The sequence below is a fragment of the Balaenoptera musculus genome, chromosome 21, assembly GCF_009873245.2.
Source record: "Balaenoptera musculus isolate JJ_BM4_2016_0621 chromosome 21, mBalMus1.pri.v3, whole genome shotgun sequence".
NCBI lineage: Eukaryota > Metazoa > Chordata > Mammalia > Artiodactyla > Balaenopteridae > Balaenoptera > Balaenoptera musculus.
Window position 1 is genome coordinate 32,068,237 of NC_045805.1, and position 25,574 is coordinate 32,093,810.

At 34.7% G+C, this 25,574-nt stretch overlaps 1 protein-coding gene across 1 annotated transcript in view; it reads right to left on the reverse strand.

The window, feature by feature from the left end:
• Positions 1-25,574, reverse strand: part of ADAM32 (ADAM metallopeptidase domain 32) — a 176,573-nt gene that overhangs the window by 147,327 nt on the left and 3,672 nt on the right. The window contains exons 2-3 of the mRNA XM_036838636.1: positions 12,612-12,691; positions 680-741 (exon numbers count right to left, since the gene is read on the reverse strand). Of these exons, the coding sequence (XP_036694531.1) occupies positions 680-741; positions 12,612-12,691 (142 nt within the window). The remainder of the gene's footprint in view (positions 1-679; positions 742-12,611; positions 12,692-25,574) is intronic.

A 25,574-nucleotide genomic window follows, 5' to 3' on the forward strand; every position in this document is an offset into this window, starting at 1 on the left:
TTTCTCTGCCAAACATTTCTGAAAAAGTCATTTTCACTTAATACTTTCAGTTTCTCACAATTCACCTCTCCTTAATACCATGTAGTCTAGTTCTACACCCAAAATTTAACTGAAATCTACTTCTTGAAAGTTACAAATTGCTTCCAAGCCAGCCTTTCTCAACTGGGTTTCCAAGAGAGAATTAAACCCTACAGAAAGTTATTTAAAGTATGTTCACAATTCTCTTAGGCATGGTATGTAGCTGGTACTATTTTCCATAAATTATTCACCAGTTTCCAGAACACTGTATGGTCTAATTTCTATATTAAATCCCTTATTTCATTTTCCTGGTGGTGAGCCTGCCTCCCTGATCAAACCCTAAATGATACAGTTACAGACTTACTTCTTTCTTATCACATCCTGCCCTGATTATATAGGTCCTGCTGGTTCTGCCAACTTAAGATCATATAGATTAATCTTCAGGAGACAAGTCCCTATTTTTCCTGTTCCTAACCCCCCTATTCACAAAATACTATGAGGCATTAAGACCAAAAAATTAATTCACAGGAGAGCATCTGTTCATCTGAGACAACTAAAATTTTTAATAACAAGTACATTATTTTTAATACTCTATTTTTATTATAAGTAAATAAATTCATATAAATCAATTTAAATCTAAAAGTAAAGAATAAAAAATTACCTTTGCTTAAGGTGCACGGTATATGGTTTCTCATCTATTGGAATAATATAGGATACCTGATCCTAGAGAATCCAGAACAACTGAGAGTGAAGATAAATGTAATAGAAGAAGGGAAACAACAATTTTACATTGACTAATCCCTCTGTATAATGCTTAAAATGTCTCAGACTATGTGTGATTTAAAATCTGCAATAATATATAAAAAATTATAATATTTATTTATTATATTATCCATTCTTACTATATCCACAAAAACAAGCCCAATCTAAGGAGTTGTATAGCACTAGAAATCTATATGTGACTGAATTTTAAACTCTTCTAAAAGAAGAGGCGATGTGCCATGCTGTAATGCCTACTCAGGTAGCATCATTGGGATAATAAGGTACTCTACATCAGTGAAGCTTAACTTAATCCATTAGGCACAAAAATTATTTATTTTAACCATTTTCCTGAAATGTATGGCCTGCTTCCCATATTTTTAAACAGAAGACCCTTGAACAAAATTTGGTATAGTTTTTTTACTCCATCCCAATTATTCTCAAGTTAAAACATGGATGGCAATGAGTTGCAATATCAGTTGGTCAGTGAACCTAAGTGATGAGATTTTATCTTGCAAAAGAGAACATGTGAAAAGCCAGAGTTAGAACATCATTAAAAAGAAAACTTAGTTAAAGCATATAAAAACCAAGAAGACACAAATACCACAACACAAAAAAAGATAAGCCTTTACGGATCTGTGAAAATAAGAAGCAACCAGGAGACAATACAAATCAAAAAATAATAAGGCAAGTTGTTAAAAGTTCTAGTAAATGATCAAAAATGAAACAGGAAGGTTAACAACACTGGTGTTATTAAGGCAAGTGGATACCATGTACCTGCTGCTATGATGTGATGAGAAGAGCACTTTACCTCTACGGTAATCTTCCCTAAAACTCATAACCTCAGTCTAATCATGATAAAACATCAGAGAAATCCAAATTGAGGGACGTTCTACAAAATATCTGACCAATATTCTTTAAAAATGACAAGGTCATGAAACAGAAAAACAGAGCAAAGGAGACTGGGGAGACATAAAAACTAACAGCAATGTAGTATCCTGAATTAGATCCTGGAACAGGAAAAGAACATTAGTGGAAAAACTGGTGAAATGCAAATAAATCCTATAATTTGTTAATAGTAAGGTATCAATATTAATTTCTTATTTTTGATAAATGTATCAACATGGTTATATAAGATGTTAACTTTAGGGGAAACTGAGTGAACATATATGGGAATTCAAGGTAGCATCTTTGCAAATTCTTCATAAATCTAAAATCATTCCAAAATTTTTTAAGTTTTTTTTAAGTAAAACCAGAAATAAATTGAAGAAAGAAGCAAAACAGGTATATGTCAGATATACGGCAGAAATACCAAACATAGGATACTGATACTGAAGCAGCAACATGTCCTAGCTGTAAAATTTACATGAGTGAAAAAAAATTCCCCTTAGAGATCTGAATGCAATAACTGAACAGAGATGCTGGAGAATTTTTATCTCTTTCTAAAGTGGACATGATGCACAAGCCCCCCAAAGTAGTTCTTGGATGAATATTTTTCTCAAAATGAAAACATAATAATTATTAAGATGTTAGTATACCAGATATACTCCCTCTAACTATACCGTGAGAGGTAGCATAACACACATTCTCTCTGCAGACTATGTACAGAAAATTAGCTAGATCTTTAAAGAATGTAGAGGGGTTGATCAATGGAGGCCATAAGAGAACTTATTGAATAATACCAGCAAATATGTGTTTTAATTTTTAATAACAGGCTTTCAATGATTAAGAAATTCAATCCCTTCTGGAACTTTTATTTGTAAAGTGTTACAATAATTTCAACACTTTCAGAAAACACTTTTCCTGTTCACTCACTCATATGGTTCCAAAATCACTCATCTTCAATGGAACAGGATAGAAAGTCCAGAGATAAACCCACACACCTGGAGTCACCTAATCTATGACAAAGTGGACAATGGAGAAAAGATAGTCTCTTCAATAAGTGGTGTTGGGAAAACTGGACAGCTACATGTAAAAGAATGAAATTAGGACATTCTCTAACACCATACACAAAAATAAAATCAAAATGGATTAAAGACCTAAATGTAAGACCGGACACTATATAACTCTTAGAGGAAAAGAGAGGCAGAACACTCTTTGACATAAATCGCAGCAATATCTTTTTGATCCACCTCCTACAGTAATGAAAATAAAAACAAAAAAAACTAAATGGGACCTAATTAAACTTAAGAGCTTTTGCACAGCAAAGGAAACCATAAATGAAACAAAAAGACAGTCCACAGAATGGGAGAAAATATTTGCAAACAAAGCAACTGACAAGGGATTAATTGCCAAAATATACGAACAGCTCATGCAGCTTTATATCAAAACAACAAACGACCCAATCAAAAAAATGGATGGAAGATCTAAATAGACCTTTCTCCAAAGAATATATACAGATGGCAAAGAGGCACATGAAAAGATGCTCAACAACACTAATTATTAGAGAAATGTAAATCAAAACTACAATGAGGTATCACCTCACACCAGTCAGAATGGCCACCATCAAAAAATCTACAAACAATAAATGCTGGAGAGGGTACGGAGAAAAGGGAAGCCTCCTACACTGTTGGTGGGAATGTAAATTGGTACAGCCACTATGGAGAACAGTATGGAGGTTCCTTAAAAAACTAAAAATAGAGCTACCATATGACCCAGCAATCCCAGTCCTGGGCATATATCCAGAGAAAACCATAATTCAAAAAGATACACGCACCCCAATGTTCATTGCAGCCCTATTTACAATAGCCAGGACATGGAAGCAACCTAAATATCCATCAATGGATGAATGGATAAAGATGTGGTACATATATACAATGGAATATTACTCAGCCATAAAAAAGAACGAAATAATGCCATTTGCAATGACATGGATGGACCCAGAGATTGTCATTCTGAGTGAAGTAAATCAGACAGAGAAAGACAAATACCATATGATATTGCTTATATGTGGAATCTAAAAAAATGGTACAAATGAACTTATTTACAAAACAGAGAGTCACAAATATAGAAGACAAACTTATGGTTACCAAGGAGGAAGAGGGGGATAAATTGGGAGCTTGGGATTGACATATACAAACTACTATATATAAAATAGATAACTAATAAGAACCTACTGTATAGCACAGGGAACATTACTCAATACTCTGTAATGACCTATATGGGAAAAGAATCTAAAAAAGAGAGAATATATGTATAACTGATTCACTTTGCTGTACAGCAGAAAATAACACATTTTAAATCAACTATACTCCAATAAAAATTAATTTTCAATAAAAAATCATAGGATTCCAGGAAAAAAAATATCACTCATCTTCACAAAACATATTTTAGTAAAGGTCTGGAAACCCTGTAGACCTTTAAGCATTGGGGCCTCAGAAGAAGTAGATTTATCTGAATTTACAGTGACCTACATTGAGAATTTGTCTTTCTGTTTAATAAAAACTACGGACTAGTCAATTAGTGTCAGGTTTCCTAGAAGCAGGGTCTGAAATGAGGATACTTTTGTCAGTGCTTTATTTAGGGAGCACTCTCTGGAGGAACCTGCAAGGAAGTAAGAGAAGCAAAATAGGGAGGAAGATAAAGCTAAAGAAGATATCAGTTCAGGTAAATTCTAGCCTTAGCCTGATACTTTGGGGGAACTCTAGAGTAAATATTGTGCCTCATGCAAGAGGGAAGAGATATGGGAATATATGTATATGTATAACTGATTCACTCTGTTATAAAGCGGAAACTAACACACCATTGTAAAGCAATTATACTCCAATAAAAAAAAAAATTGTGCCTCAGAGTCTTTCCCACCTCAGACAATGGAGCTGGGCTTTTAGACCCACGTAACAATTAGGCATTGGCTGAAGGGTTACCCTGGGGGACGGGGTCGAGTAACTCCCAGGCAGCTCAATAACTGAAAGGCAATTCTCCAGAGAAGGTTACTAACTCTTGCAGTAGTATCTCAAGAGCCAGGGAACAAACGACCCAAACTGAAATTATAAAGGGATTCTGGCCAGGGACTGGAGGTTGAAAATTATAGCTGAAAAGTTCCCAAACCTGAAAAAGAAACAGAAATTCGGGTGCAGGAAGCACAGAGGACCCCAAACAAGATGAACCCAAAGAGACTACATCAAGACATATATGATAATTAAAATGGCAAAAGGTTAAGATAAAAGGAGAATTTGAAAGGCAGCAAGAGAAAGATAATTGGGAGATTGGGATTGATATATACACACTAATATGTATAAAATACATAACTAATAAAAAAAAAAGAGAGAGAAAGGTAGAATCATACACAAGGGAACTCCCATAAGGCTATCAGCTGATTATTCTGTGGAAACCTTGTGGGCCAAAAGGGAGTGGCATGATATATTCAAAGTCCTGAAAAGGAAAACCTGCAAACTAGGATACTCTACGGAGCAAAATTATCATTTAGAATTGGAGGAGAGATAAAGAACTTCTTAGACTAGCAAAAATTAAAAGAGCTCATCAATATTAAACATACCATAAGAGAAATGTTAAAGGGTCTTCTCTAAGTGAAAAAGAAAGGCTGTAATAAGAAGTAAGAATCTACAGGAAAGGAAAAATCCCACTAGTAAAGGCAAATATACAGTAAAGGCTGAGGATCAACAACTTAAATAAACCAGCATGAAGACTGAAAGACAAAAAACTGTAAAATCAAACATAACTACAATAATCAGTAATGGATAAACATGAAGATGTAAAATATGACAACAATAATAAAAAATGTGGGGGAGGGGAGTAAAAAATGTAGCTCTTTAAGAATGTGTTTGAGGGCTTCCCTGGTGGCGCAGTGGTTGAGAATCTGCCTGCCAATGCAGGGGACACGGGTTCGAGCCCTGGTCTGGGAAGATCCCACATGCCGCGGAGCAACTGGGCCCGTGAGCCACAACTACTGAGCCTGCACGTCTGGAGCCTGTGGTCCGCAACAAGAGAGGCCGCGACAGTGAGAGGCCCACGCACCGCGATGAAGAGTGGCCCCCGCTCGCCGCAACTAGAGAAAGCCCTCGCACAGAAATGAAGACCCAACACAGCCAAAAATAAATAAATTAATTAATTAATTAATTAAAAAAAAAAAAAGAATATGTTTGAACTTAAAGGACTACCTGTTTAAAAAAAGTAGATAGAGTTATAGGTCAACATATATGAACCCCATGGTCACAACAAATCAAAAACCTACAATAGATACACAAAAACTACAGCAAAAGGAACACAAACATAACACTAAAGAAAATCATCAAACCACAAGGGAAGAAACAAAAAAAAGAAGAAATACAGAGAACAACTACAAAAACAATCAGAAAACAAGTAACAAAAGGGCAATAAGTACATATCTACCAATAATTACTTTAAATGTCAATGGATTAAATGGTCCAACCAAAAGACATAAGGTGGCTAACTATATTAAAAAAACAAGACCCATCTATATGCTGCTTACAAGAGAACTGCTTCAGAGCTAAAGACACACACAGACTGAAAGTGAAGGGATGGAAATAGATATTTCATGCACATAGTGACAACAAGAAAGTGGGGGGTAGCAATTCTCGTATCAGACAAAATAGACTTTAAAACAAAGTCTAAAACAAAAGACAAAGAAGGGCATTATATAATGACAAAGGGATCAATACAAGAAGAGGATATTACACTGATTAACATATATGCACCTAATACCTGTATTGGGTGCATGTTTTTTACATAAATTTTATATATTTTATTATTTTATATTTATATAAATATACAAAGCAAACATTAACAGACATAAAGGGAGAAATTAACAACAATATAATAATAGTAGGGGACTTTAACACCTCACTTACATCAATGAACAGATCATCCAGACAGAAAAAATAAGGGAACAGTGGCCTTAAATGGCATAATAACCAGTTGGACTTAATAGATATCTACAGGACATTCTATCCAAAATCATCAGAATACACATTCTTTTCAAGCACAGATGGAATGTTCTCCAGGACAGATCACACACTAGGCCATAAGACAAATTTCAACAATTTAAGGATAAAAATTGTATCAAGCATTTTTTCTGACCACAACGTTATGAAATTAGAAATCAATTACAGGAAGAAAAATGAGAAAAGCACAAACGCATGGAGACTAAATATGCTACTAAAAACCCAATGGGTCAATGAAAAAAATCAAAGAGAAATCAGAAAATACCTCAATACAAATGAAAGTAAAAACACAACTTTCCAAAATCTATGGGATGTGGCAAAAGCAGTTCTAAAAAGGAAGTTTATAGAAATACAGGCTGACCTCAAAAAATATGAAAAACAAACAACCTAACCTACCATCTAAAGGAATTAGAAAAAGAAGGACAAATAAAGACCAAAGTTAGCAGAAGGAATGAAATAATAAAGATCATAGAGGGAATAAATAGAGATTTTAAAAAAATGAAAGGATCAAGGAACCAAGAGCTGGTGTTTGTAAAGATAAAAAATTGATGAACTTTTAGCCAGGCTCATCAAGAAAACAAGAGGAGACCCAAATAAACAAAATCAGGCATGAAAGAGGTGAAATAACAACCAATATCACAGAGATACAAAAAATCATAAGAGAGAGAGAATACTACAGTTATATGTCAACAAACTCAACAACCTAGAAGAAATGGACAAATTTCTAGAAACATACAAGTTTCCGAGACTGAGTCAGGAAGAAATAGACAATGTGAACAGACAGATCACTATTGGTGAAATTGGATTTGTAATTTTAAAAAACTTTCACCAAGCGAAACTCCAGGACCAGATGGCTTCACAGGGGAATTCTACCAAACATACAGAGAAGAGTTAATACCTATCCTTCTCAAACTATTCCAAAAAATTGAAAAGGATGGAACACTCACGAATTAATTCTACAAGAGCATCATCACCCTGATACCAAAACCAAAGACACTACAAAAAAGAAAATTACACCCCAATACCGCTGATGAATATAGATGCAAAAATCCTCAACAAAATACAAACAAACCAAACACAATATACAGAAAGGATCAAACACCATGATCAAGTAAGATTTAGTCCAGGAATGCAAGGATGGTTCAATATTTGAAAATCAATCCATCTGATACACCACATTAACAAAAGGAAGCATAAAAATCACATATTCACCTCAATTAATGCATAAAATTCATCTGACAAAATTCAACATCTACTCATGATAAAAACTCTCAGCAAAGTTGACATAGAGAGAACATATCTCAACATAATAAAGGCCATTTATGACAAACCCACATCTTACATCTACTCAATGGTGAAAAGCAGAAAGCCTTTCCTCTAAAATCAGGAACTGGACAAGAATGCCCACTCTCACCACTCCTATTCAACATAGTATTGGAAGTCCCAGCCACAACAGTCAGACAAGACAAAGAAATAAAAGGCATCCAGATTGGAAGGGAAGAAGTAAAACTGTCACTATTTGCAGATGATATGATACTATATAAAGAAAACCTTTAAGTCTCCACCAAAAAACTATTAGAACTAATAAATGAATTCAGTAAAGTTGCAGGACACAAAATTAACATACAGAAATCTATTGCTTTTCTACACATTAATAATAAACTATCATAAAGAGAAAGCAAGAAAACAATTGTGTTTAAAATTGCATCACAAAGAATAAAATACCTAAGAATAAATGTAACCAAGGAGGTGAAAATACTCTGAAAATTATAAAAGATTGTTGAAGGAAACTGAAGACGATACGAAGAAATGGAAAGTTATCCTGTGTTCTTGGATTAGAAGAATTAATATTGTTAAAATATCCATACTACTCAAACTAATCCAGAGATTTAATGCAATCCCTATCAAAATACCCATGACATTTTTCACAGAACTAGAACAAATAATCCTAAAATTTATATGGAACCACAAAAGACACTGAATAGCCAAAGCAATCTTGAGAAAGATGAACAGAGCGGAAAGTATCATGCTCCCTGACTTCAAGCTGTACTGCAAAGCTACATTAATCAAAACAGCATGGTACTGGCACAAAAACAGACACATAGATCAATGCGTGAGAGCAGCCCAGAAATAAACCCATGAACTTACAGTTAATTACAACAAAGGGGGCAAGAAACAATGGAGAAAAGACAGTCTCTTCAATAAGTGGTGTTGGGAAAACTGGACAGCTACATGTAAAAGAATGAAATTAGAATATTTCCTTACACCATATAGAAAAGTAAACTCAAAATGGATTAAAGACCTCAATGTAAGACCGGAAACCATAAAACTTTTAGAAGAGAACATAGGCAGAACACTCTTTGACATAAATTATAGCAATATTTTTCAAATCTGTCTCCTAAGGCAAAAGAAACAAAAGCAAAAATAAACAAATGGACCCTAATTAAACTTAAAAGCTTTTGCACAGCAATGGAAACCATCAACAAAATGAAAAAACAACTAGTAAATGGGAGAAAATATTTGCAAATGATACATGTGATAAGGGATTAATATCCAACATATATAAACAGCTCATACAACTCAATAGCAAAAAAACCCAAACAACCCAATCAAAAAACAGGCAGAAGACCTGAACAGACATTTTCCAAAAATGGCCTGCAGATGGCCAATAGGCACATGAAAAAATGTTCAACATCACTAATCATCAGAAAAGTGCAACCCAAAACCACAATGAGATATCATTGTTATACACTCAATGTTACAGACATTCGTTTTATTTTTTATATTCCACATATAAGTGATAACACAGAGAATTTGTCTTTACCTTACTGACTTATTTCTCTAAGCATAATACCCTCTAAGTCCATCTGCTTTGTTGCAAATGTCAGAACTTCATTCTTTTTTATGGTTGAATAATATTCCATTGTGTGTATATGTATGTGTGTGTATGTATTTTTATCCCTTCATCTGTTGATGGACACTTAGGTTGCTTCCATATCTTGGCTATTGTAAATAATGCTGCTAAGAATATTGGGATGCATGTAACTTTTCGAATTAGTGTTTTCAGGGTTTTTTTTGGATATGTATACAGAAGTGGAATTGCTTAATTATATGGTAGTTCTATTTTCAGTTTTTCTGAGGAATCTCCAACTGTATTCCATGGTGACTGTACCATGTATACAAACAGAAACAGACTCACAGATATAGAAAACAAATTAGTGGTTACCAGTGGGGAGAAGGAAGTGGGGAGGGGCAGGATAAGGGTATGGAATTAAAAAGTACAAATTACTATGCATAAAATAAGTAAGCAACAAGGTTATATTGTACAACACAGGGATATGTGGCCATTATTTTGTAATAACTTTAAATGGAGTATAATCTATAAAAATATTGAATCACTACCTTGTACACCTGAAACTAATACATGATAAATCAACTATACTGCAATTTAAAAATCAGTCAATCAATCAATCAGGAGATGTAAGGTACACATAGGGAATATAGTCAATAATACTGTAACAAACAAAAATGAGATATCACCTCACTCTTGTCAGAATGGCTATCATCAAAAAGTCTGCAAATAACAAATGTTGGCAAGGATGTGGAGAAAAGGGAATACTTGTATACTGTTGGTGGGAATGTAAATTGGTGCAGACACTCTGGAACACAGTTGGAGGTTCCTCAAAAAACTAAAAATAGAACTACTGTATGATCCAGCAGTTCCACTTCAGGTATATATCTGGGAAAAACAAAACACTAATTTGAAAGGATACATGCACCCCAACGTTCATAGCAGCACCATTTACAATAGCCAAGACGTGGAAGCAACCCAAGTGCCCATCAACAAATGACTGGATTAAGAAGATGTAGTATATATATATACAATGGAATATAACTCAGCCATAAAAAAGAATGAAATTCTGCCATTTGCAGCCATAAGGATGAAACTAGAGAATATTATGCTTATGAAATAAGTCAGAGAGAGACAAATACTTATGATATCACTTATATGTGGAATCTAAAAAATACAAACGAATGTATATGCAAAACAGAAATAGACTCACAGATATAGAAAACAAACTTGTGGTTACCTAGGGGAGAGGGAAACAGGTAGGGACAAATTAGGGATATGGGATTAACAGATACAAACTCCTATGTATAAAATAGATAAGCAACAGGATATACTGTATAGCATAGGAAATTATAGCCATTATCTTGTAATAACCTATAATGGAGGACAATCTGTAAAAATACTGAATCACTATGCTGTACATCTGAAACTAATACAATATTGTAAAACAACTATACTTCAGTAAATAAATACATACATATATATACCAGGATGAATAAATTTTAAAAAATAATTATAATTGTATACCAACTTTGTAGGGTGACAGATGGTAACCAGACTTATTGTGGTAATCTGAAAACGCTGGTAAAAAAATACTGAATCACTGCATAGTACACCTGAAACTAATATAATATTATATACTAATTATAGCCCAATAAATATGTTAAAAATAATAATAGGTTAAAAAATTAAAATGGGCAAATAATTTAATACACATTTCACCAAAAAGGTATTTAGATAGCTAGTAGGTCATGAAAGATGCTCTACAGCATTTTTCATTAGAGAAATGCAAATATAAGCTACAATGAGATATCAGTACACACCCGTTAGAATAAATTTAATCAAAACAGGCAACATCAGGTGTTGACAAGTATGTGGAAAAACTGAATCATCATATATTGCTGATGGGAAATGTAAACTAATAAGTCACTATGCAAAATAGTTTGGCAGTTTATTACTATGATAAGCATAAACCTACCATATGACACAGTAATTTCACTTCTAAGAATCTACCCAAGAGAAAGAAAACTATATGTCCATACATAAATATTCATAGCAGAATGACTCAAAATAGTCAATATCTGAAAACAATCTTGAATTTAACTGGTAAATGGATAAACAAAATGTGTTATCCACATCTATTAAGAAATTTAAAAATTATGAAATATTGATAAATGTTGCAAAATGGATAGATAATTTTAAGTGAAAGAAGCTCAATGCAAAGTACTACATAGCACATATTTCATTTTTATGAAATGTCTAGAAAATGCAAAATTATAGAAACACAAAACAGATCATCAGTTGCCAAGGGCTGGGGATGGAAGCAGAGAAAAACTGCACATAGGCAGGAAGGAACTTAAGGCAATCAAAATGTTCTAAAACTGGATTGTGGTAATGTTTACATAATTCTATTCATGTACTAATGATCATTGAGTTGTACACTTACAATGGGTGAATTCTGTGGTGTATAAATTATACTTCATTAAAACTGGTAAAAATAAAGTGTTATCAAAAGATTGGCCACTTATAAGCAAGGCTTGCTTTTTTGTATTTCTTTTTTTATCTCCTAAGGCTCTTAGCATGTAGTTATGCACACAAGTCCAGAGAAATATCTGTTAAATAAATCAATGAATAAGATGAAATATTGCCCTTTCTAACAAAAATAATAGAAAAAAGCGTTTATACTCTCTGAAAACTGGTAGGTACAAGGGTAGAGATTAAGGAAGCAGGTTTTAGTTAAAACAGATTCTCCTTAACCATTTTGGAGAAAATTATTCTCTTCATTTGAATCATCTAGATACCATTCAGATAAGACCCTAATTCTTTTACATTATATTCTCTCTTTGAACTTTAAAAAATGGTTTTACCATGAGGAAATGACAAACGTTAGACAAATTAGAACATTCTGATTTATATGTTTGCTTTTACCATCAAAACTTTAAATTCCTTATCAGTAGTAATATTGGTTAGTTATATTCATACTATAATGGAATTGATGTATTTCACTGCTATGTAATAAAAATAAGAAATTTCATATAACAACATTATGGAAAATCTCTTACATTTTCTACTTTTGAATTATCACTTGTATTTGCTTGGATTTTCTCTGGAAATATAATTTGTAGAAATGAATTTTGAAAACCTGAAGAAAGAAAAAAAATCGTTAATAACTGTGTTTTAAACTTGACTAAACATTTGTTCAGGTTCTTTTATAAGACTTGCTTATGCAAATATGAGTCATCACTGTGTACTCCTATAAAAATCTTGAGAACACTTTGTTTAAAAACAGATAAGATAGCTATGAAAGACTAAAAGGGGGCACGGAGAGGTATTCAACTTACACAAAATTTGCTGTTCCTGAAGAAAAGCGAAGAAATGAATTAAAAAATAATCAAATATATACTTCAAGAAGACTTTCCTGAAATAAAAGATTTGAAACAATAGAAAGTACACTGCATTTCAGGAATAACTGATAACAATTAATTAAAACTGAGACATATTCTACTAAAGTTATTGGATGTCTAAGGTAAAGAAAGAATCCTGCGGGCATATGAGCAAAAAGGAAAAGAGAAAATCATATTGGGCATAAGAAGAGAAAAGCAGGTTGGCTTGAGATTCTTTAAAAACATTATTCAATGTTAAAAAACTGAAGAACTATGTCTTTAAAAAAATATTCAGGAAAAGAAAGTGTGGACCCAAGAATTTTATACCCAGCAAAACTGTCATTCAAATATACAGGCAAGGGACAGCTATTTACAAGCAAAAAATCAAGGAAAATAGTTCACAAGTGCCTGTAACAAAAGGCAGGCAAACTTCTCCCAATAAAGGCATCAGTAGAGTTGAGGTAAAAGGCCTAGCTGTGAGCATTAAAACAAACTTAAATATAGTATAAAGGCCAAAACAATGGTGGGAATCATCACTATTTAATAGGATGCAAGTGTTATAAACTATGATGATAAAGACATAACAACATATTCAATAATGTCAGGAAGGTTAGCAGAAGAAGAGAAATACCATATGTGAATACTGTTTTCCTTAAATTTATTGCAGTGTGGTTCCAAAAAATGTTAAAAAGCTGAAAATCAAGTGGTAAAAGTAGAAACATATTGTTTAATGGTATAAAAGAACTAAGATTTTTTAAAGCTATAGTCATATAATAAAGAGGAGAGCACGAGGTGGAAAGAAGTAGTAAGAAATAAATTTCCTTACACTCACAGTGAGGAATCACTAGTTACTACCTAAATAAAAAATTAAATCTATTATATAAAACAGATTATAAATATTCCAAATTAAGAAAAAAAAGCATACAAACACAAGGCATCCAGAAAATAAATGAAAAAGTCACATATTTTTATGTTGAAAACATTTACCAAAAAAGAAAAGCATGAAATCAGAAAAGTATGATATAAATAAGAAGCACTAAGATTAAATATCTCAGTCATATCAGTAAATGTGAGTAGGATGAAGTGACCAACCTAAAGAAAAACTCTCATACTGGAGACAGACTCTTATCAGCCCAGAGGCGGGACCAGAGGAATCTACGAAAAAACTTTACCTCATTAGTTTTCACCCATATATTTACCTTCCCAGTTTGCTGCCCTTGGAAGCCTAAAACTGCCTTCCTATGTCTGTCACTTCTCTACAAATTTAATGTTTTTTGTTGAAGATAAGCTGGAACTCAAAGCTGCCATTTTGAGTTACTTTTGGTTTAAGTTTCTCCCATGATGCATGCTGTGTACATTAATAAGCTATTTTTCTGTTATCAAAAAAAAAACAAAAGAAAAATTCTCAGATTGGATACACAAAATCAAAACCCAATTACTCGGACCTTTGGTGGAATATTAAACACTGGCTTTAAACTAATAATGATTTTTTTTTTTTTTTGGCTGCGTCTGGTTGCAGCATGTGGGATCTTCATTGCGGCATGCAGGATCTTTCATTGTGACGCTCGGGCTCTTAGTTGCAGCGTGCGGGCTTCTCTCTAGTTGTGGCATGTGGATTTTCTATCTCTAGTTGTGGCACTCGGGCTCCAGAGCACACGGGCTCTGTAGTTTATGGCACGTGGGCTCTCTAGTTGAGGCGTGCGGGCTCAGTAGTTGTGGCTCATGGGCTCAGTTGCCCCACGGCATGTGGGATCTTAGTTCCCCAACCAGGGATCGAACCCACGTCCGCTGCATTGGAAGGTGGATTCTTTACCACTGGAGAAGTCCCCTAATGATGATTTCTGAGTACCTAAAATAAGACTGTGGTCCACTTCGGGAAAAGATATATGATTAGGAGGAGAAGTCAGGTGATGAATGGAAATTATTAGGTTCACATCCATGAACACACTCATGGGTCTACAAGTTCATCCTATCATAATCTGCCCAATTATGGAACAGTGTGTCAAAATAGATATAATCAGTAACTTGTGGAATGCCCATCTGTCTCCCTGACCCATAGAATGAGGATTGTTATGGTAGGGAAGGCCAAATGGAAACCTCTGAATATCGCCTGCACCATCACCAAAACATTAAACTAAAAATCCTTCTATACCAAGAAAGTATATACAAGGGCAATGATTTCTGTTATTTTACTTGTTTGATCTGTGCAAATGATAGATAAGCAATAGAGAATGACAATGAGTTGTCTTAAGTGTAATCAGGTAATGATTGCAATAACAAATATTGTTCCAAATATGGTCTCTTTACTGAACCAAATCAACACAGGCATTGGCACCTGTATGTAGCCACTGATAGAAAAATGTACTGTTTTCTCTATCCCAATAAGCAGGATATTCCAGGAGCAAGTTTCCATTTTTGCTTAGTAGTGATGACAGTATACCTTCACCAATCATATTGCCTCAGATGCCTCAGATCTTTATCATCTGGTTCTTCTTCTACCTGGACCCTAAAAATCTCACTGTCTGTGGTAGATGGAATAATGCCCCCAAAGATGTCCATGTCCTAATCCCCAGAACCAGTTAGGTTACATGGCAAAACAGAATTAAGGTTGCTAATCAAGTGACCTTAAAATATGAAAATTATCCTGGGTTAACTGTGGTCTTAATTTAATCACAAGGGTTCTGAACAGTAGAAGAAAGAGCCAGAAAAGAGAACCAGAGAGATGGCCATGTGGAAAGAACTCAGCCCAATACCACTGAGTTTGAAGATGGAGAAAAGGGGCCATGAGCCAAAAAAATGCAAACAGCCATTAGAATCTGGAAAAGACAAGGAAACAGATTGTCTCCTGCAGCTTCCAGAAGGAACAGGGCACCACTAACACCTTGATTTTACCCAGTAAGACCCATTTTACAGAACTGTAAGATAATAAATTTGTGTTGTTTAAGCTATTAAGTTTGTGATAACTTGTTACAGCAACAATAGGAAACTAACATATCATCTAAGAGAAAGACCTGAAGTAGCAGGTACATTAGATGCCTTGAAGAAGCAGGTGTGCCAGAGTCTTAACACACACGCACACACACACACACACACACACACACAAATCCACCTATAATGGTCTAGTGGTCTAAACCACACTTGAAAATATCCTCCATAAGAAATGGTAAGAGGCAGAACACTTGGTAGACCATTTTGGATTTTGGAGGCAATATATATCATATGTAGCTATGTTGCTTTGACCATTTTTACTGAACAAACCATAGGCTGCCAGATTTGTAAGATGCCAGAGTACTAGACTCCTCAGCTACCTGAGTCTACTGTGCAAGGAGCTCTACTGTTTTTCCTTTATGACCAGGAGAAACTATATTACACTTAGGGTCTGTGACAGAGCCTGTGTTAAGCCCCTCTAGGAGAATCACAGCAGAGGCTCCTGAGGTTTGTAAGCAAAGACGTGCCCTCATTGGTATATGCTGTGGATTGAATGATGGTGCCCCAAAAGATACGTCCACTCAGAACCTGTGGCTATAACCTTATAACCCTGCAAAGAAAAAAGGGTCTTTGCAAGGTGTAATTAAGTTAAGGATCTCAAGATGAGACCATTCCAGATTAGAGTGGACCCTAAATCCAGTGACTAATATCCTACAAGTAAGAGCAGGGGAAAAGACACACAGAGGAGACAGCAATATAAAGATAGAGGCAGAGACTGGAGTAACATGTCTCCAAGCCAAGGAACGCACAGGATTGCTGGCAGCCATCAGAAGCTAGGACAGAAGCATGGAACAGATTCTCCCTCAGAGCCTCCAAAAGTAATCAACACTGCCAATACCCTGATTTTGGACTTCTGGCCTCCAGAACCAGAAGGGGAAAAAAATTCTATTGTTTTAAGCCACCCAGTTTGTGGTACTTTGTTATGGCAGCCACAGGAATCTAATATTGTATGTAAGTATATTTCTTTTATGAAAGCCTGTAGCTCACTACTGGGCTCTGATAGAGGCTAAAATTCAGACCATGTGATCTTCAGACTATATGATCTTGCAACCTGAACCACTCTTCACAGACTGACATCATCAGGCATTTGCAGGAGTACTAATCAAATGGAAGTGTTATATATATATATGGTTGGGTTTGAACAGGTCCTAAAAGCTTTAAGTTGCATAACCAGGTGATTAATACTCCAGTAGGCCTACTCCTATCACATTTCCATTATTTCTTAAAACCTACATTTATGGTATCCTATGACCAGCCAACTGAAGGAGGGAAAGTAGATGTATGATATGCCAATAGGACACAAAAGTAAGTCCACAGGTATAATCTTAAAAACTCAGATAGTTGGCCCTAAAAGAGAATATAGCGAAGTAAATTCTCCTCATAACTAGAATTTCACATGGTACACTTACATGTCTAGTTTTCCTGTATAAGAACTGATTACATTAAATGAGGCAGAAGCAAGTTATTATGTTGTTTCTTGAAAGTTTAAGAATGTTACCAACCTTAAGAAGGGTGAATATGGATGTTAAGTAGCCCATCTAGAGGTAGACTGTGGGATACTGTAGAGAGGTTCAATCATTCAAACTATTTCTACCTTGTCTCCCTGTGTTATTAGACATTGGAAACCTAACAACTCTATACCAGACTCCACTCCAATTAAGGTGCTGTCATGTTACTAGTTCCTGCTATTCATACATCCAAAAAAGACTTAGCTGCAGAAGTGAGCATTGTCAGATGGCAGCCACGTGTGAATATCTGGTCCGTCTGACATTTGTAGTAACAGAATTATCTGGTCCTTTTGGACTGCTGGGACAGACATTCTGCTGCCTAGCCCAAACACCATAGTGGTATTTTCAATAGAATACTCTTCCGGTATAGTTCCCACGGTATCACTAGATATTCTTCCCTGCTTGTGACCCTAGCCACATTGTAGCATCTATGTAGCATCTAAACCTGACTCTTTGGTACTTTCTAAGGTTTTGTGATCCTAACATTCTTTTGTATGTGATATTATATATCTGGAAAACCCAAAAGAATCATCATAACTATTATTTTAAAAAGAGGATTTAGTAATGTGACTAGAAACAAAATTAATATATAAACCAATCATTTCCCTATACACAAATAAAATAGTTAGAAAATAACCATTTACAATAACAACAAAAAGTGTAAAATACCCAGGTAAATAAATTCCTAAAGGAATATATATAATTTAAATTTTAAAAAAACTTTAAATTCTAAAATGGTTCATAAAAAAAGTCAAATAAATTGAAAGCTATATCCAGTTCTCGGAACATAAAGATAGCAATTTTCTTTAAATTAATTTATAAATTTTATGAAATCCAATGGAAAAGTCTACAGGAGTATTTTGAAACAACGTAAGATGATTCTAAAGTTCACATGCTCAAAAAAAAAAAAAAAAAGAAATTGACCAAAATTTTCTGACAAAGATAATTAGAGGGACGTAAGCTAGAAATAGAAGGAAATTGCCTTAACTAGAAAAAGTTATCAAAAAGCAAACATTAAAAATTGTAAATTATGGAATACTACAGAGAAATTCAAATAAAACTAGGTAACAAAGTCTATTATCACTGCCATTTTCAAAAATGTTCTGAATGCCCTAGTTAATATGATAAAATGGTAACAAGAAAGAAGGGCATAAATGTTAGAAAGGAAAAAACAATATGTCATTATTTGCAAATGATATAACTATCTACTTAAAAGTACTTAGAGAATCAATAGGAAAACTCTAAACTACTATAATTAAATCAACTGAAATAGGCATCATCAAAAAAAATTAATGAAATAGGATATATGAAAAGGTAGGCTTTCAAATCACTGGGGGAAATATAGTCAATGGATAGTGGCAGGAAGACTGAATATCCATTTGAAAAGTAATTAAGTTGGATTCATACATATGTGTGTATATATATATATATAAAAAGAATAAATAAAATTTATTTATATGTTTCTCTATATAATATGTACATAAATACATATATATTCAAAATCGATTAAGATTCAAAGCCCAGAAGTCTTAAAGGAAAAGATAAACATATTTGCATACATAGAAATCTTTTTAAAATCTTTAAAGATGTAGGAAAGATTGGAAGAAAACACAAAGTATAAAAGCCAAAGGATTAACATCCATAATATGATTTATGATTGAAGGTGGCTGACTCACTACATGTTTATCTCTTCTCTCAGTGAAAACCCTCTAAAAATAGACAAAGGAAAGATGCTATCATCAGCTAAGAGGTCTCAAACAATTTTCTGGAAGATAAGCTAACAATGGAAGTGTGATCACTGTTGAGAGATTCTAGAAAAATTCTAAAATAGAAATCAGATGTGATAGATACAATAGAAAGTATTCTTTCCCATTGGTATACTTCTTAGGAACTAACTCTAGACTTAGCCATGTAACTTACTTGGGTCAACTAGACAATAGCAAATGCAACAGAAGCAAACCTGAAAAGTGCTTGCGCACTGTGGCTTGCCCTCTCACTGCCTTGGAACCCTGAAAGCACATGTAAACAAGTCTGAGCTAGCCTACAGGAGGGTGAGAGACTATGTGAAAGGGAGCCAAGGCACCCTAGCTGAACACAGTCCAACAGACAGACCAGTGCGTGAGACCATCTGGATCATCCAGCTGCCAACCAACTCAGGAGCTGATGACAGATCCAGGAAAGAGCACAGATGAGCCACAGATTACCTAAGCCGGTTCAAACCAGAACAACAGCCCCACCAGCCCATAGAATCATGTGCTAGAACAGAGGCTGATGAAGGTGAAGTTCAGTTTTAAATAGGGCTCACTGAGAAGATGGCATCTGGGCAAAGAACTGAAGAAGGTGAGGAGGGGAACAAATGAATATCTTTGGCAGACCATCCCAGGAAGGAAAAGTATCAAGTGTAAAGGTCTTTGGGAGGAACTGCCTGAAATGTTTGAAAAGCAGCAAGGGAGCTACTGCTGTTGGAGTAGCATGAGCAGTGAGGAAGAGAGTAAGGGCTGAGGCCAGAGAGGAGACAAGCTGCTGAGATCCTGTAGGGCATTACAGGTCAGAGTTAGCACTTTAATTTTTATTCTTGGTGAGATAAGAAACCATTGCAAGATTTTCAGCAGAGGGCGGACATGAGCTGACTTAGATTTTAACAAGAAAACTTTATGTTGAGAATAGGCTGAAGGATGTTGTGTTAGTTATCTATTGCTGCATAACAAATTATCCCAAAATTTAGCAGCTTAAAATAGTGAACATTTATTAATCACTAGTGTCCTTAGGTCAGGTATCTGGGCACAGCTTAACTGAATGCCTCTGGCTCAGTGTCTCTCACAAAGCTGCAGTCAAAGTGTAGGCCAGGGCTGCAACCATTTCAAGGCTTGACTAGCATAGGATCCACTTCAAAGCTCATGCACTTAGCTGTTGGCAGGCGTTGGGTCTTTCCAGGCTGTTAATGAGAAAGCTCAGTTCCATGCCACACAGGCCTCTCCATAAGGCTACTCACAATATGACAACTTGCTTCCCTCAGAACAAGGGCTCAAAAAAGAGAGACTGAAAGTGGGCACCCAGGACAAAAGACACAGTCTTTCTGTATCCTAATCTCACCAGAGACATCCCATCATCCTGACCACATTTTATTCACTAGAAACAAACCATAAAACACAGCTCACATTTAAGAGGAGGGGATTACACAAGGGCGTGATTACCAGGATGTGGGAAACATTGGTAGCCATCTCACAGGCTGCCTAAGAGAGTGCAAGAGAAGAAATATAAATTTGGAGTTATCAGCATCAACATGGTACTAAAAACCATAGACTAAATAAAATCGAGTAGGGAAGGAGCCAATTCAATGAGTAGATCTTTTGTATGCTGATTCAAACAATGCGTGGACATTATTTTCTAGGTGATTACAAGCTGTAAGTAAACTCATTACACTCATGAAACAATTGAAAATTTGAACACAGACTGAATATTGGGTGATAGAAGAAATCGTTAATTTCTAAGCCATGATCATGATACTGTGGTTATATTTTTTGGCCATTTAGCAATATATATTGAAATGCTTAGACACGAAATGATATAATGTCTATAATTTGCTCCAAATAATATGAGAATAGAGGAAGTGGTAGGGAACGTAAAAAAGAAACAGAATTAACCACGAGTTTATAATTGTTGAACCTGAGTTCTTTACTCTTCTATTTTTGCATTTATTTGAAATCCTCATAATTAAAAAAAATTTTTAATAACATGGAGGCCAAATAGCAATGGAGTAACATTCTCAAAGTGCTATTGGAAAAATAACTGTCAGTCTGAAATTGGCTATCAAACTAAACTGTCATTCAACAGTGAGGGAGACATAAAGACATTTTCAAGTAAACAGACGATTTACCACTCAAACTCTTGATGAAAAAGATACTAAGAAGGAAAGAGTAGGGTGCTAGAAAGAAGGTAAGCAAATAAAGCTATAAACTTGTGGATAAATCTAAGCAAGCACTGACTGAGTAAACAAGTAACAATAAAGATGATGACTCATTTGGGAAACAATACATAAAAGTGGCAGTAAATACTAAATAACAATAACATGTAAGATGATAAAGGCAGTGTCTGACAACTTTCTAAGGTCATTGTCTTTTTTAGAAGAAGACACACTACTTAATTGTAGACTCTGTAAGTCAATTATACATGTTACATTAAAATTAGAAAAACATGTAAGACAGGAAATAAGATTTCTAATGATATCAGATAAAAAGCACAGTAAATAGAAAGCATAAAATATCATAAAAGCATTAAATACAAATATACTCTCCTTGAAAGCAGCATGGCTTTTCCAGTTTACTTCCTGGAAGTAAAGGGCTCAAGAGTTGTTTTAATTCTCAAATAGTCAAAAGCTTGTATAATCTGAGTTTGAAGTTTGGCAGTACACTACCATCAAAAACGTATACGTTTCTCATCTAGTTGTCTTCAGTAACTTTGTCATGCAATTAAAACACATATAAAACTTTTTAAAGTCATAATTTTCAAATCTGCTTAATTTCTTTGCCCTTTATTTTCTGGATACTAGACCCTTTTCAGACAAATCATTTACAAATATTTTCTCTCATCCTGTAATTTCTTTGCCTAACTCCTATTTCTCCTTCCCTCCTCTCTCATCTCTCTCTCTCTCTCTCAACTAAGTGATGGCAACCATAAGTCAGTCTAGAAAAATATAATGTAAGGCCACACCCTTGACTGCAATTTTCTCTAACTGAGAGTTTTTACTGAGGTTTTGTTGCTCAAACCTTTTTAAATTCCATTTCTTACTATTTGAAATCTGGAATTGGTCACCCTTTAAAGTCCTGAAAGGTCCCAAGTTTCTGGATTTATTCCCTATTAATTCGATTTGCAAACTGGTCAACTGTTTCTTGAGATTATCTCTTTCTCTTAACACTCTGACAAACTTGGGTAACGAAACCAACCTCCACTGCTAACAATCTGTTATCTAACTTCTACAGAATGTAGTCTGTCCCACAGTTTTTACCAAATGTTTTGTCACTTCTTATCATTGATTTCCATTTTTTCCAGGTGGTTTCCATTTCTTGTCACCTGATACCCATAAATACCCAGCAGCAAAGCCAAGGGCATATATTTTAAGTTTATCATGGCAGCACACCACTTCAAAGCTCCAATTTCTATATTAGTCAACTTAGGCTGACCAGGCTATGGAATGGCAATAAATAAACCTTGAAATCTTGGTGGCTTAACACAATAAAAGTTTATTTGTTCTTCATGCAAAATATGATGGGAGTCACCAGGGGCTCTCATTCAAATAGTAACTCGGAGATCCAAGCTCCCTCCAAGTGGTAGCACCATAAACTCAGCTCATAGCTTCTAAGGTAAATCTGGCATCAGAAAAGAAATACAGAAGAGAAATACCAGCTCTTAATTGCCTTGATCTAAAGTGATGCAAATCACTTCTTTTCAACCCCATGAGCAATAGTATTTAAATTGACCCAAACTAAATGGAAAAAGGCTCAGAAATGTAGGCAAGAAGATGGATACTTAGTGAGCACTGGGGACTTTGCCACATAAAAGGATGGGAAAAAATATGTTCACAGCAAATATTAACCAAAGGGAAGCTGACATACCTATGTTAACATTAGCACGAATAGACTCAAAGGAGGAAAAAAGTATTATTAGGAATAAACAGGGGCAGGATATAGTTAATAAAAAGAAACCAGAATGAATGCAAATAAATAAAGCTGGAACCCTACCTCACATTATGTACGAAAATTAACTCAAAATGGATCAATGACATAAACATAAGAGCTAAAACAATAAAATTCTTAGAAGAAAAGATAGGAGTAAATATACATGACCTTAGATTTGGCAATGGATTCTTAGATATGACACTAAAACCATGAGCAACAAAATTAGATTCCATCACAATTTAAAACTTTTGTGAGTCAAAGGACACTCCCAAGAAAGTGAAGACAACCTACAGCATGAAAAAAAATATTTGCAAATCATTTGTCTGAAGGTCTAGTATCCAGAATATAAAAGGAACTCTTTTAACTCAACAAAATGAACAACCTAATCTTTAAAATGGCAAAGGACTTGAATACTCATTTCTCCAAAAAAGATATACAAATGGCCAATAAGCATATGAAAAGATGCTCAACATCACTAACCATCAGGGGAATACAAATCAAAGCCACAACGAGATAACCTGTCATAACCATTAGGAAGACTCTAATCATTAAAATATAAAAGTAAAATAACATGTATTAGGAAGAATGTGGAGAAACTGGAACGCTTGTGCACTGCTGGTAGAAATGTAAAATTGCACAGCCAGTATGGAAAACAATGTAACAGTTCCTTAAAAAATTAAAAATAGAAACACCGTATGATCCAGCAACTCCACTTCTGGACATATACCCAAAAGAATTAAAAGCAAGGACTCAAACAAGCACAGGTACATACATGTTCATGGCAGCATTATTCATAATATCCAAAAGGTAGAAGCAACCTAAGTATCCATCAACAGATGAATGGATAAACAAAATGAAATGTATATTTTTCCATATGTATTTCACACAATGGAATGCTATTCATGTGTCAGAATAAAAGGAGAAAATTCTGACACATGTTACAACATGAATAAATATTGAGGGCAATTATGCTAAGTGAAAGAAGTCAGTCACAAAGAAAAATACTGCATAACTCCACTTACAGGAGGAAACTAGAGTAGTCAAATCCATGGAGACAGAAAGTAGAATGGTGGTTGCCAACAGCTGGGGGAAGGGAAGAATGAGGAATTAGTGTTAAATGGGTACTGAGTTTCAGTCTGGGAAGATAAAAAAAAAAAATGTTCTGGAGATGGATGATGGTGATGGCAAAACAAAGTGAATGTACTTAATGCCACTGAACTGTACACTTAAAAAAGGTTAGAATGAGTACAAAATAGAAATCACAGAGCTGAATACAATAACTAAACTGAAATTTTCAATAGAGGGGTTCAACAGCAGACTAGATCAAGTGAAAGAAACGATCAGCAAACCTGAAGACAGAGCAATAGAATTCATCCAATCAGAGGAGCAAAAAATTAAAATTAAAAAAAAGAATGAAAAAGAGTGAAGACAGATTAAAGGATTTATGGGACACCATCAAGCAGACCAGTATCCACATTATAGAAGTCCCAGAAGGAGAAGGAGTGGGGGTGGAGGGCAGAAAGCTTATTTAAAGAAATAATGGCTAAAAACTTCTCTCACCTGGTGAAAAAAGAAAAGAAAAATAGACATCCTAATCTAGGAAGCCCAAAGAAAACCAAAAAAAAAAAATTAAAGAGAACTACACTGAGACACATTATAATTAAACTGCCAAAAATTAAAGACAAAGAGAAACTCTTAAAAAGCAGCAAGAGAAAGACAATTTGTTATGTACAAGGGAACTCCCATAAGACTATCAGTGGATTTTTCAGCAGAAACCTTGAATGGAGTGGGATAATATATTCAAAGTACTGAAAGAAAGAAAATTCCACCTAAGGATACCATACCCAGCAAAGCTGTCCTTCAGAATTGAAGGAGAGATAAAGAATTTCCTAAACAAAAGTTAAGAGTCCATCACCACTAGAATGGCCTCACAAGAAATGTTAAAGAGAGTTCTTCATACTGAAACAAAAAGACACTAATTTTAAAAACTAAACATATCCTTACCATATGATCCAGCAATAGCACTCCTTGGTATTTACCCAAAGGAGCTGAAAACTTATGTCCACACAAAAACTTGCCCACAGATATTTATGGTAGCTTTGTTCATACCTGTCAAAACTTGAAAGCAACCAAGATGTCTTTTAGTAAGTAAATGGATAAATAAACTGGTATATACAGACAATGGAATATCACTCACTGCTAAAAAGAAATAAGCTATTCAGCCCTGGAAAGACATGTAAGAACCATAAATGCATATTACTAAGTGAAAGAAGCCAATCTGAAAAAGGCAACATACTGTAAGATTCCAAATATATGACATTCTGGAAAAGGCAAAACTATGGAGACAGTAGAAAGATCAGTGGTTGCCAAGACTTAGGGGAAAGGGAGAGATAAATAGATGAAGCACAGAGGATTTTTAGGGCTGCGAAACTACTCTGGGGGATACATGTCATTATACGTTTGTCAAATTC